Consider the following 13,985-nt stretch of genomic DNA (forward strand, 5'->3'; position numbering starts at 1 on the left):
CTCTCTATTTCTCTTTGCTCTTAGTCTACCTTGTATTTTCCGTAGTCTCTGTTTTTTTCCCCTCTACTGCTCTTTTTTCTCACTCTTTCCCACTCATTCCCTCTCATACTTGTCTTCTCTTACAGAGGGGGGTGGGTGTGGCAACCAGGGGGCTTCCACTAGCAACTTCAAGGTCAACTGTCATGTCTACATACAAGGTACGTATTTCTTAACCATTTCACAGGTCTAAAACAGTCTCCCTCTTCCCCTCAGAGTCCTATCTTTTTTAATGTATCACAGATGATGTTTTTGAATGTTGTTCTCAAAACTCATTTTTCCTACCTTGTTCCCCACCCTCACATGATTTCGCATAGGGAGGGATTTTTAGGAACACACATGTCACATGTCACCTTATAGCGGAACCACCTGTATGCACTTTCACACATATATAGCTCTTCCCTCTCTCGGGTCTTTGATATTTGATATAGGCATTAAAACAATCCCCATCTATAATCTGTTCTCAAATTATAAACTCTGGTAACCCAGTAAAAATACACTACAAAACCTGACTCAAGGAACTCAAGGGTGACCTTTCCATTATCTGAGGTTCAGCATTTCTCAGGAAGACAAGGAGGACCATGGCTGCACCCATAATTATAATAACAATTGGTGATCATTACGCAATTGCTAAAGAGTAATTTGAAAACCTTACCCCAGGTGAAGGTTAACAATATAAACAGACCACTGTTTGTCAATGCTAAATTTATTTTCTCTAAGGGCACCTCCAGGAAGATGCAAATTGACTTCAACTTCTTAGAGAAAAGCATCCAGAATAACGTCAGTTGGTTTGGGGTGTACGAAGCTAAGGATGTATAAAAAACAATTCTCACGGTTTGGTCTTTCAGGGCTTGTTTTTTGGTCAAATACCCATAATTCTCATTTTGGCTTCTCAGGATGACTAAGAAATGCGTTTTAAAGAAGGACAGGGCCATAAAAAGGAGGGCATTCAGTTTTCGTATAAACTTTATCAGTCTGGCCATAAACTTGCAGATGGACCCCAAGCATCCTTCTGTTACGGTTAATGGCTTCAGTCCGTCATCCTCTTCGACTGCCTTCTGCTAGCAGGATAAGCATCAACCTTGCTTTGGAACCATCGCTAGAGCCAGCAGCCCTGTTTTTAAACTGGAATCCTACCTACGGTGTTCAATAATTCCGCAGAGCCCCATGGGCTGATTATGTGGATGGGAATGAGTAGAATGATGGGAGAAAGGATAAAGGAAAAGCGGGTGATGAAGATACGTGAGAAGGGAGAGAGGAGCAAAGAAGACACATTGGTCTGAGTCTGTTCCAAGACCGAAATGGAGGAGTCATTGAAAACGTTCTGTAACATCACTCGGCAGAGGGAGTCGTCATCATCTCAGCAGTAAGCATCACCAACATCGTTCTTGCTTTCTTCCTTGTTCATTTTTATTTTTAGTGATGGTCCGCGGGGTGTGGGGGGTAACCACAGAGTGTAGTTTCACAACGAGAATGTTTTCGTTCTATACAATGTGTTGTTGAGATTTCCAGTTGTTCCCCAAATCTTCCCGCCTTCTTTGGGCGCACAGCTAGACTCCATCTGTAGCTCGTCATGGCCAGCCGAGAAGAGTCTCACTTGGCGAATGAGGCCAGGGGGGTGAGCTCGTCCTGTGCCCGTCTTAGAAACCTCTCCCATGCATGTCTCCCTGTCTCCTTGTGCTTCTAGCTAAACAAGATGGGGTAGGCTACAGCAATCCTGAAGATGACAGAGCCTTGTCAGCTGGGGTCCTTGAATGAGTGCATGTAGGAACGCCACTCCCACCAAGCTGTACACCCACGCATGACCGTTCCAGAAGAAAGAAATATACTTCTGTTCTATTAAGCCACTACATTGGGGAGTTTCTCTTTGTGACTGTGGCTTAGCCTATCCTTACAGACATGGAAGATATGTTCCAAATCTGTAGAGAAGAGGTTCTCAGCCAGAGGGCATTCTGTCCCTCAGAGGATGTTTGGCAACGTCTCGAGACACTTTTAGTTGCTAGAAAAGGAGACACCCTTGGTGGGTAGAGGCCAGGTTTGCTGGGAAGCACCCTACAATGCTCATGACTGTCCCCTACACCAAGAATCATCCAATCCAAAATATCTGTGGTGCTCCTGTTGCAAAACTCTGCTCCAGAGAGAGTGAGTAGAGGGCAAAAACTTTGAACCTTTTGCTAGATTCTAAGAGAAGGTTTACAATAATAGTGTAGACTACTGGTAAAAGGAAAGGGCTCTGGAAAGAGACTCAAGTTTCAGTTCCAGTTCTACCACTATGTGGCCTTGGACAACTTACTTAACTTTTTGTACACTCAATATTCTTGTGCTAAAATAGGAAATTTATAATAATATCCATATGAGTGGGCCGTGAGTGAGGATGGGGCTCAAGCCGGCGCCTAATATATGTATGGTAAGCCCGCAAATATTAATTGCTTTTAATGTTTATTTCTTAATATTTTTGTTGTTATCAAGGTGCATATTTAGGAAATTTAGAAGTGTCTGGTACATAGTGTGTTCACAGCTGTTGGGAACCAGTGAGACAGTAGAAACGGTAACAAAGTCCAAGGCTGTCTCATCGATGTCGTCACTGTCTACATGTGCTCAGGAGAATCTGAACAATATAGGTATATTAAATAATGTTCCTAAGTTTTCACTGAAGATCTAACCATAATGATTTGGAGAGAATCTTAAACCAGCAGTGTCATTATGCACACACGAACTCTTGTGAAGAGCCAACACCTACTTTTCTAGGCTACTTTTATGTATCAACTCTGCCAACTTCTACTCACTTTGCTGTCACTAAATGCTGTCCTCAGCCTTGAACATTTGCATTGTTAATACCTTCTGATGGATTGCAAATAAATGGAACATTCAACATGGGCCAAATCATCAGGACTGGGAAAAAAGTGAAAACCCAGATCTCTGCCCTCCCTCCCACGTTACATTATAATGGGTAGAAAAGATGAACACTCAGAACCACTGTGTTGAAACTGAAGAAGACATAAGTAAATGGAAAAATAGTCTGTGCTCCTGGGTTGCAAGAATTAATATTGTTAAAATGTCTGTACTATCCAACACGATCTATAGATTCACTGCAATCCCTATCAAAATTCCAATGGCATTTTTCATAGGACTAGAAAAAATAATTCTAAAATTTGTATGGAACCACAAAGGACCTAAATAACCAAAGCAGTCTTGAAAAAGGAAAAAAAAAAATAATAAGTAAAAGCCAGAGGTATCATAGTGCCTGATTTCAAACTATAATACAAAATACAAAATAATACAAAAGCTATACTAATCAAAAATAGAGTACTGACATCAAAGCAATCACATAGATCCATGAAACAGAATGGAAAGCCCAGAAATAAACCCATGTATATATTGTTCATTAATTTACAAAAGAAGAAAGAAGAATATATAATGGGGAAAAGATAGTCTCTCCAATAAACAATGTCAGAAACACTGGACCACCATATGCAAAAGAATAAAAATGGACTACTTTCCTATACCATAGACAAAATCTAATTCAAAGTGAATTAAAGATTTGAATGTAAGACCTGAAACCACAAAACTGCTAGAAGAAAATGTAAGTGGTAAGCTCCTCAACATCAGTCTTAGTGATTTTTTTTTTTTTTTGCATCTGTCTCCTCAGATAAGGGTGACACAAGCAAAAATTAACAAATGGGACTACATCAAACTAAAAAGTATCTGCAAAGCAAAGAAAACCACTAACAACATGAAAAAGGCAATGTACTGAATGGGAAAAGTATTTACACATCATATATCCAATAAGAGGTTAATATCTAAGCTATATAAAGAACACATATAACTTGGTAACACAAAACCAAACAATCTGATTAAACATGGGCAGATGATCTGAATAGATACTTTTCAAAAAAGACACCCAGTCGGCCAATAGGCACATGAAAAGATGCTCAGCATCACTCATCATCAGGGACATGTAAATCAAAACCATAAGGAGATATTATCTCCCATTATCAAAAGACAAGAACCTCGGGGCGCCTGGGTGGCTCAGTGGGTTAAAGCCTCTGCCTTCGGCTCGGGTCATGATCCCAGGGTCCTGGGATCGAGCCCCGCATCAGGCTCTCTGCTCAGTAGGGAGCCTGCTTCCTCCTCTCTCTCTCTGCCTGCTGCTGATCTCTGTCTGTCAAATAAATCAATAAAATCTTTAAAAAAAAAAAAAAAAGACAAGAACCAACAAGTCTTGGCAAAGACGTGGATAAAAGGGAACCCCACACACAGTGGGAGGGCAGCTTGGTGCAGCCACTGCAGAAAACAGTATGGAGTTGCCTCAAAAAATTTAAAATCGAGCTACCATATGATCCCCCAATTTTACTTCTTGGTATTTGTCCAAAGAAAATGAAAACACTAATTTGAAAAGCTATCTGCACCGTTTTCATTGCAGGATTGTCTATAATAGATATGAATATGAAGATATGGAAACGACCTAACAGCTATGGATAAATGGGCAGATAAAGACGGGGTGTATGCATACAATGGAATACTACTCAGCCACAGAAAAGAACGAGATCGTGCCATTTGTGGACCTGGAGGACATGACGCTAAGTGAAATAAGTCAGTCAGAGAAAGGCAAATACTGTAGGATTTGACTTTTATAAGCAGACTTTAAGAAACAAAACAGACAAAACCAAATGGAACCAAGATACACAGGTACAGAAACAGAGTGGTGGTTGCCAGAGGGAATGAGGGTTGGGGGTGGGGCATGACATAGGTGAAGGGGATTAAGAGGTACAAACTTCTAGTTATAAAATAAATAAGTTATGAGGATGTAATGTACAGCACAAGAATTACAGTCAGGAATATTGTATTAACTTTGTATGATGACAGATGGTAAATGGGCTTATTGTGATCACTTCGCAATGTCTGTAAATGTCAAATCACCACATTGTACACATGAAACTAACAGGATATTGTATGTCAGTTATGCTTCAGTAAAAACAAACAAAAAGAGAAGTGGAAAGAAATCTCTATGTTTCTACCTTCTTTTGTCATGGAGGTGGAGGGAGAAGAGAATGAGGTAGGACAGGGAAGAAGGGAACTCGATGACAACAATAATAATAAAGAGGTCTGGACATGCATAGCCGGAGTGAGATTGCGGGGATTAAGTACAGCGATTAGATGTGCTATTTAAGGAATAGCTCCAACACAAGCAGAAAACTATTTAACAGGTTTGCTTCTAAATTATCATAGATCTTAAATGGTTTTAAGAAAGATTTCATTCACCCATTATGATAAAAGCCCTTAGAGGGAAAAAACAAATAGAGACATTCAAATAAAAGTACTCAAATGCCACGTAAAAGAAAAAGTACATTAAATTGTGCCAAATCCCACAGTGTAAGTTCTTTATGAAATCCACCCACATAACAAGCCTTCATTAAAAACAATTCCTGCCAAGTCCTACACTCCCGCATTAAACACATATTTCCCCCAGTATTCAAAAAACTCTGCATGACCTCATAAAAAGTGTCAGTAAATAATCGTTATTTAAACTGGAGGGAAAGTATTGAGTGAGGACATCTGCGAATAAGAAGGTAGTAAAAGCCACGACAGTTCACCTCTTCTCAACAGCCTTCTCCCTTGGTTCAAGACCTTTCTTCTCTTCTCCAGGGTCCTAAGCAGTTAGTTATGGCTGGTCCAGGGAGTTCCCATAGAGAATCCTATTTTCACGGCTAAAGGAAGAGAGTGGCAGAGACATGAACTGCTCCCTTTCCACACCAAACAGTCTTGTTTCTCCAAGGGGTCCAAAGAAAGCCAGACTTCTCAGAAAACCACATCCAAATCCACAGCAGTGTCCTAGAGGGCGGGGTGGCCCTGGACAAAAGCCTACTCAGATTCCATTCTATCTGAGTCTCAGTCTCTAGCTAAGTCTCTAGACAGAGAAAATGGTGGACAGGCCCTCCAGACTACTCAGGCCTGGTCACGAGGTTTCTTTCCTCCCCCTTGCAGATTTGAGAGAAGGCTTGCTTCCCAAGTGTAAAAAGGTTATTCTTCTAACTGAGACGTGGTGCTTCCAGTACCAAGAGCGACCTCTTCTCGAAGCCACGGCAATGGGGCAGAACAGCTTTCAGTGCGTTCCACATCACCAAGTGTGTGAAAAGCATCCTTCTTTTCTTCCACCTGCCCTGACACTGTGTACACTATCACACACTAAACAAAGAGTCCCTGTAGACTGGTAAACACAAGAGCTGGGGGGTCGGAGATCAACATTCTAATCCTTGTTCAGCTACGGCTTCTGGACAATGCTGAATGCTCTCGACAATGCTATGCCTAAGGTTTTGGCTCTTTAGAAGTTTTAAACATGAGGGCTGGGATACTCACTTCTCAGCTTTTTAATGCAGTGTGTGGACGAAGGTGCTTGAAAAGAATTTTAGCTCTCTAGACGATGATAGGAAAAAACAAACTCATGATACGCTGAGTGTTTTATCCACTTTTTTCTACTAAATACGTATGTCCTCAGTGTTCCAAGAGATGATTTAATGGAGCATTTCTTACAGTTCAAAGATGCTATTTTGCAGTAGGGAATTAACTTCTAATTGTACAGCATTATATAGCATTATGGACTATTTAAAAACTTTCCTAAAAGGCTAAAACAGGCCATAAAGGATATCTGGGGCCAAATCTTATGAGGCTTTCAAAGGCTCTTTTTATAGATCATTTAGGAAGATTAAAGAAACCCCCTCTACCCATGAGAGTCCCCACTCAGTCATTGTAAGGTTCCATTAAACATGAAAGAGATCTTATTTTCTACTTTGCAACCACGGATTTCTGTCTCTTCACAAACTGTCTCATTGGCTATTTTACTTTTAACTTTTAAAACTTGCTTTCTTATTTATTACCTCATTTTATCTGTGAATGCTATTAGGAGCCACACATAGAAATGGAAATAACAGGTCCATAGTTCCTTTGAGAAGGGGTGGGATAGTCAAGATCTCACCTCTCTTTCCCTCTTCCTCTCTCTCTCTCAAATGTCAAGACTACAAAATTAGATGACTAGCAGTTCGGGCCAAGAAGCAGAGGATGGAGTAGCCATAGCGGGGAGGGAGGAGCAGAGGGTTCATAACAAAGGCTCTGGGGAAGAGAAATAAATATTTCTTAAATAAATATAAGAATAATATTTTTTTAATGTTCAGGAAATAGGAAAGGAAAAAGACCTATATATTTGGGATTAATACAATCTCTCTACATATGGGATAAAAAGCAGATAACCTTTGTAGGTGTAACCAACATCTGGGGATTCTTTTGTCTAAATAAGGTTGGAAGGATCTCTTCTCCAAAAGCAGTTATTTTGGGACCATGTTGAACAGGTCAAAGCACATGGTATTAATACCTCTCTCTCTCTCTCTCTCTTTTTTAATAAAAGATTTTATTTTTAATTTTTATTTTTAAACTTTTTAAAGATTTTATTTTTAAGCAATTTCTACACCCATTGTGGGGCTCGAACTCACAACCCCGAGATCAAGAGTTGCATGCTCTATGGACCGAGCCAGCTAGACACTCCTGTGTAAATGTCTCTTAAATTCTATGTATATATCAGTGATCTTTCACAAAAGTGTTTCCATTTATAAACCCTACACACAATTCTAAACCTGACCTGTGGAGATGATGTATGAACATGATACAAGGATAAAATGCGTTACTTACAGGGGAAATCGATTAAGTTGAAGATGGCAGTCAAGGCCGTTGGTTAGATGGGATTCAGTTAGGCAGTGAGCAGAAAATCAGAAATGTGCTCCTGCTTGGATGAAACGGGACTTACCAGTATCTCCATAAATGCCTAGATTTTTTTTTTTTTCCCCTCAGAAATAATTCTTGCTGACAAGGAGCCGACTAACAAGTTCCACCCCTTAGGTGTGGTGAGAACCTGTATTAGCAGGTTTGCTACCGAGCAGCTCTCTTCCCATGTTAAAATTCTGCATTTGAAAAAACTGAGGATCGGAGAGAAGTCAACTACAGAACTCTAAAAATAAGAAACGGATGGAGGAAAATACATTTGAATGGCATGGAGACTTTGTATTTTAAAAGAATACTGATTTTCACAGTCTTCATCAGGTAGAGTTGTTGCATGTGGAAAAATAATTGGTTGTTCTTCATCAAGGGAAGAACTAGATAAAAGGAGTCTAAGTGTTCTGTGAAAACTGTGCTCTGGGGGAACAGGGGTGGCCCCATACTAAAAGTATGTGTGGAAAATCCTGTGACAACTAATCCCTCATCTGAAGAGTCTGGCATTTTCGAGGTGGAGATGGTAAAAAAGTCAAAGCATTCTGGTGAATTCTGGAACCCAGCAGCATTTACTTCGACCTACATGGGTGCTGGCAGGACGTTTGGGACTTGTGTCCCCTGAGTCCCCTGAGTCCCCTGAGTCCTCTTCCTTCTAACACCTTCACCTTTCCTCTCCCTAATGATGTGTCACCTCAGATTTTCAGTGGATTCATTGGAAATAATCCAGCTACACTCAAAACAGGAATGCTGGGATCCCCGGGTTAAATTTGTTTCCTAATGAAATCGCTTGCTGTAGTGCGCTGACTAACCTGCTTATTTCTGTGAAAGACTTCGGGTAAAACACGGCATAGCTGAAGGGCGGCCCCTCTCAACCGGCCCATTCGGAGGAGGCTGGTGATGAGGCTATGAACATCTGGTAGTAACAGGCACTAATTGCTTACTATGGGCCACATCCTGTTCTAAGAGCTTTTCATGGATTTTTTAATTCTCACACGAATCCTATGAGGTGGCTATTTATTAGTCTCATTTTAGAGTTAATGAAACACAGGCACCAATTCATAGCTTCAAACTCTGGCCCCTGGATCAAACCTAGCCCTCAAGTTTTACTGGAAAACGCGTACCCATTCATTGACGTAGTGTCTGTGGCTGCCTTAGAGCTCCAACAGCAGACCTGAGCAGTTATAAGGGAGATCTTAGGGCCCAGAAACCCTAACATTTACTTTTGCGCTCTTTCTAGAAAAAGTCCACCAACCCCCAGTGTGAAGTACGGTTAATTCACCGATCATGGGGGGGAAAAAAAGCAAGAACATCTGGGCAGCTTGGAATAGAACTTCTACTCAAACTTTCTTAGCAAAAAATATCCTGTCTTTATCGGTCCCCTTTTGTTCAGATCTTACCTGTTTCCTCTCACCAAAGTTGATCACCCAGCCGCAGAAAACAACAGGGCTCACAGAGTATGAATTCAGTAATTTACTGTTTCTCTCTCAGAATGGTGAACTTTGGTAGGTGGAGAGATTTCCAGGAAAGAAAAGAGAAAGAAGAGCCCAAAGAGAGCTTTGACAGGCATGAATTTCGTGAGAGGCTGCAACATTTTTGGCAGTTTCACAGGTATTTCTTCGCAAGTACAAATGACATCATTGTTGAAATTAAAAAGAAAATTGGCCTTCTGTATTCTACATTTGGAATCACATATTGTTTTGGTTGAGCATCAATTGATTTTTCTATTTTTACCGGGAAGTTATGTCATAACTATTTTTAGTAGACAGGGTCTGGTTCTGTCATTTATGGAACTCAACACACAATTATGCCTCAGAATCTTTTTTCTAAAGCTCTAAGAATGCATGTATTTGGTGCAGAATGTGCTCATCAGCAAATAGTCCACTCTACTCTGAAGCATTTTAGATTAAAAGTCTGACCCAGGAAGTGGGCACTCACAACTCAAAGAACTTGGTATAGTCCCAGGCGGCAACATGGGTCCAGCTTTATAATATGTAAATCTGCCTTTGAAATATTCATATTTTTCATCATTCCTTGAGAATGCGTTAACATCTGAGGTGCGCTGGTAATTTTTACTTCATCCTTAAAAACCTATCGATAACTCAAAGTCAATTCATAACTCAATTTCCAGAGTACGTGTTCAGGCCCATCAGCCGAGCCTGATTCATATACTATACGCAAACTTGTATATTATCAAAATGAACAGAAAGTAAATGCCAGAGGCAAGACAAAGCCCATGGTTTTTTCCCTAACTTTCCCCACCATCCCCCAAACACCAGCCAACAGAGACAAGCAGGGAACAGTGGCTCCAAAGTTCATGTGAATCCCTCTGCCGGGGTCATACCCCAGGACCTCGAAGTCACAGTCTCCAGAGGTGCAGCACAGGTATCATCAGGACCTATCTGGAAAGCTCCCAGACACCAGGAGACAATTGCGCTTAAGATGAAGATAGCCGGAGGGACTCGTCTGGATGGATACACCTGACCTCAGCCAGTCAGGTCGCTTCAAGTCCCGCTCTAGCGTGGGGCTCTGGCGGGGGGCGGGGGGTGCGCGGGGGGAGTTATTAATACCGACTGGTGGTCGCATGGGCACCCCATTCTTGCTTCGAACACAAAATTAGTGCATTGTTGCAAATATGAAAAGGATTTTTAACACAATGAATATGGTCCTTGGGTTCCTCTTACGTGATGATCTGTTTCAACAGTCACCCCATTTCTGTGGTTTAGGAGACAAAACATCCCAGACAGCTGGCTGTGTTCATTATTTTGCAAGCCTATTTCTCCTGCACGACAAGCTTTACACGAACCCAACAAAAAAACCTTACCTCTACGATGCTTTTCAAGTCCTGCACGTAAGTCCTTTCGGTCTCTAGAATCTCCTGAACGACTCTATCCACATAGAGGAGCTTGGGGCTCGTGGCCGACGACGGGCCACCTGTCCTGCTTGCCCCGTGGGCTTCCATCCTCCGCGGGGCCCGGGGTGGAGTTGCTGTGCCCTCGTCCGTGCTCCGGGGCCCCGCGGGGAGGTCCCGTGGCAGCTCGCTGCTAGAAAACGGCCGGGCTGGAACCAGCTCCAGGTTTATGGCCCCGGCTTCCTTATCTTGGTGAAACAAGCCCAAGTGGCTGTTGGAGACTAAGGTCATTCTGCTGCCGAAGGAACCGTGGCTGTCCCGGGAAGAGGCGGAGGACGACGTGGAGCCGAAGCTGACCGGTCGGTCGCTGTCGGACAGCTCCATGGCCTTGGGTTCCTGGGCGCCGGCACGCCTGGAGGAGGTCTTGCGGTCGGGAGTTCCTGTTACAGCTGATGGCACTTGAGGACACAACAGGTGAACATCTGTAGTCATTAAAAAAAAAAAAAAAAAAAAAGAACAGCAACGACAAAAAGGACAAGGTAAGTAGTTTGAAATGACATCAGACCGGGCTTAGAGGAGCCGAAAACCTAGCCCAAATGTATACACAGTCCAAAGCCAAAAGGTAGTGAGTTCATGACACAAAGAAATGCAAAGGCACCCACGACCGGTCAAGTTGCAAAGTCAGAGTTCCTCAAGCATCACCTGGGAGCACGAGAGAAATGCAAAGTCTCAGGTGCTGCCCCAGACCTCCTGAACTTCACTCTGCATTTTCACAAGATGCCAGCGCCGTGTGGGTGCTGAGTGAACAAGAAGCCGCATAGCCGCGGCCTCAAAGCGGGATCAGCTGGAAAGACGGCGGCCTGCGGGTCGGTCCAGATCCACCCAATCAAAGGCTCAGCCATCAGGGCGCGAGGGCTCTGTAGCTTTAACAAGCAAAGGGAGTTTTCTGTGCTTAAAACACATCCTTCGTGATTCCCATGGAACCTCCTGAGCACTGATGGACATTAGAAGTATTCCACTCTCATTCCGCAGAATTGGAAGCCACCCTCCTGAATCCTCCACTACTTACTGGACGCTGACAAGTTCACGTTTTCCTTGGCTACGACGGGAAAGAGAAAGTGTTGTAGGGACAATAACTTTCTGATACTGGGCAACACAAGCCAAACTATTAAGACCCATACCTTCTTTCAAATTTTCCCTCTCAGCACAACACTACTCTCAGTCTCTACTTGCAAGTCGACATCCCACTTGTGGTGCATATGAATTTATACTATTACAGAGGACACCTGATGACCTCCAACAGTCCCCACACGAAGTTAGTCAACGTAGCAGTGTGACTATACAATTAAATAATGTAGAAACTCAGTTATGAGAAAAATGACATATTCTTAAAGAGATAAGGCCGTTAGCATTTAGAAGTGGGCATAAGAAGAGACTAAGGGCAAAGTCAAAAGGTCATTTCATGTATGTAGCAGTTAAATCTGGAAGCCCTGCGTGAAATTGAAACTCACAGGAGCCATTTTGGCAAAACACACAAAGTTCTGGTCTTCATTTGCGAGGCAGGACCAAGGTTGTTTTCCCCTAATGAGATCCCACGTTTATGGAACAATATACCTTGCAATGAAGGGTGTGATGAATGAAGACAATGGCTTTGTCTTAGCTGGTTATCTTACCACCAGGGTCCAAGTTTATGGGTTTTCTTAGAAAAATATAAGAGTGCAACTTACATTTGGGAGTTTATAACAAAACACACAATAAGAAGAATCTAGATGAATGATCATTTTTCAAAAGGAACATGAATTTGGTTTGGCTCTATAACAGAGATTGTCAAGCAGCTGGTAGAGATGTTTCTAGAATCTAAAGAATCTGTATATCGGGTCTGTATTGTTCCACATCCTGACTTTCTCTAGATAGTTTGTATTCATGGCCAATATTAGTGCCAATTTATAATGCAAATATGACAATTATAAATATAAAATAAAAGAACTAAATTGGGTCAGTAAGCAGGAATGGTAAGAAATGCGTAGGAAATGAGTAATTTATCAGCATAACCACTACCACATGGTATAAACTTGCCGCAAATTTTTAAAGCTTTTGCAATATTCTTTCTGCTTGCCCTATAACAACTTTATGGCCTATTAAATATGGATTGGTTATAGTAGTTAAAATGCACTTGCCCTAAAAAGCCTGATCTAACTTGACGATGGCAAAAATCCAAGGACCAGCCAGACATGTAGGTGTGTTTACAGCAGAAGACACTTGCCCACACTTGGGACTGGTGTTAAGAAAGTCCTAGGCAGTTGAAAGTAGAAGCATACCCAGCAAGGTTTTCTCCCCCCCTCATGATGGCATCCATCATAACCATAACTATGAGGTTGATCTCACTTTCAGAAATGGGTACTAGGGGTGCCTGGGTGGCTCAATGGGTTAAAGCCTCTGCCTTCAGCTCAGGTCATAATCCCAGGGTCCTGGGATCGAGTCCTGAGTCGGGCTCTCTGCTCGGCGGGGAGCCTGCTTCCTCCTCTCTCTCTGCCTGCCTCTCTGACTACTTGTGATCTCTGTCTGTCAAATAAATAAATAAAATCTTAAAAAAAAAAAAAGAAATGGGCACTACATTGAGAATTATATGATTATTCTTAAGCTCTCCAAGGTCCAATGAGGCAATGACTTAGTATGGAAAATAAACTGCATATACTATCCATGAAAGCCAGGCTGTCTGGAAAGGTTCAGATCAAGCTACTTCCCATCCATCTGGACACACCTTCTTTCCAGTACGGAAAATTGAATTTCACAGTTACACAGCTCTTGGCACATATCCATTGTCATGATTGGTGCAAATGAACACAATAGAAACTCGTTTCTTTACTTTTATGCCAAGTTAGCCACCCAATACTAGGACTGAGGGATTAAAGGGGAACAAAAGTGGCCAGGTGTTCCAGAGGAGTCCATGCTGGGCCGCGAGGGATGATAGTGCTTTTTACACTTTCAAAGATAGGAAGAAGTAGGATATGAACTCGGATCAATAGGGGTCCCTTCACGGATAAATCTTTTTTTTTTTTTTCAAAGATTTTATTTATTTATTTGACAGACAGAGATCACAAGTAGGCAGAGAGGCAGGCAGAGAGAGAGAGAAGCAGGCTCCCTGCTGAGCAGAGAGCCCGATGCCAAGCCCAGGACCCTGGGATCATGACCTAAGCCAAAGGCAGAGGCTTAACCCACTGAGCCACCCAGGCGCCCCCATGCATAAATCTTAAATGGCAGCATGAATTTGGGCCCTGTTCCAGGTAAGGCTTCCTATATTCTAATACCGGGCTATGTATTCTAGACCACTGGGCCAGCCTCT

General features: G+C 42.3%; 1 protein-coding gene across 3 annotated transcripts in view; it reads right to left on the minus strand.

Moving 5' to 3' along the window:
• Positions 1-13,985, minus strand: part of PLEKHG1 (pleckstrin homology and RhoGEF domain containing G1) — a 216,491-nt gene that overhangs the window by 76,676 nt on the left and 125,830 nt on the right. For all 3 annotated transcript variants that reach the window (XM_004753562.3, XM_013056735.1, XM_013056737.2), the window contains one exon: positions 10,616-11,124. In XM_004753562.3, coding sequence (XP_004753619.1) covers positions 10,616-11,026 — 411 coding nt within the window. In that variant the 5' untranslated portion in view covers positions 11,027-11,124. The remainder of the gene's footprint in view (positions 1-10,615; positions 11,125-13,985) is intronic.

This window comes from Mustela putorius, unplaced genomic scaffold (assembly GCF_011764305.1).
Source record: "Mustela putorius furo isolate JIRA1106 unplaced genomic scaffold, ASM1176430v1.1 tig00000450_pilon_pilon_pilon, whole genome shotgun sequence".
Taxonomy (NCBI): Eukaryota; Metazoa; Chordata; class Mammalia; order Carnivora; family Mustelidae; genus Mustela; species Mustela putorius.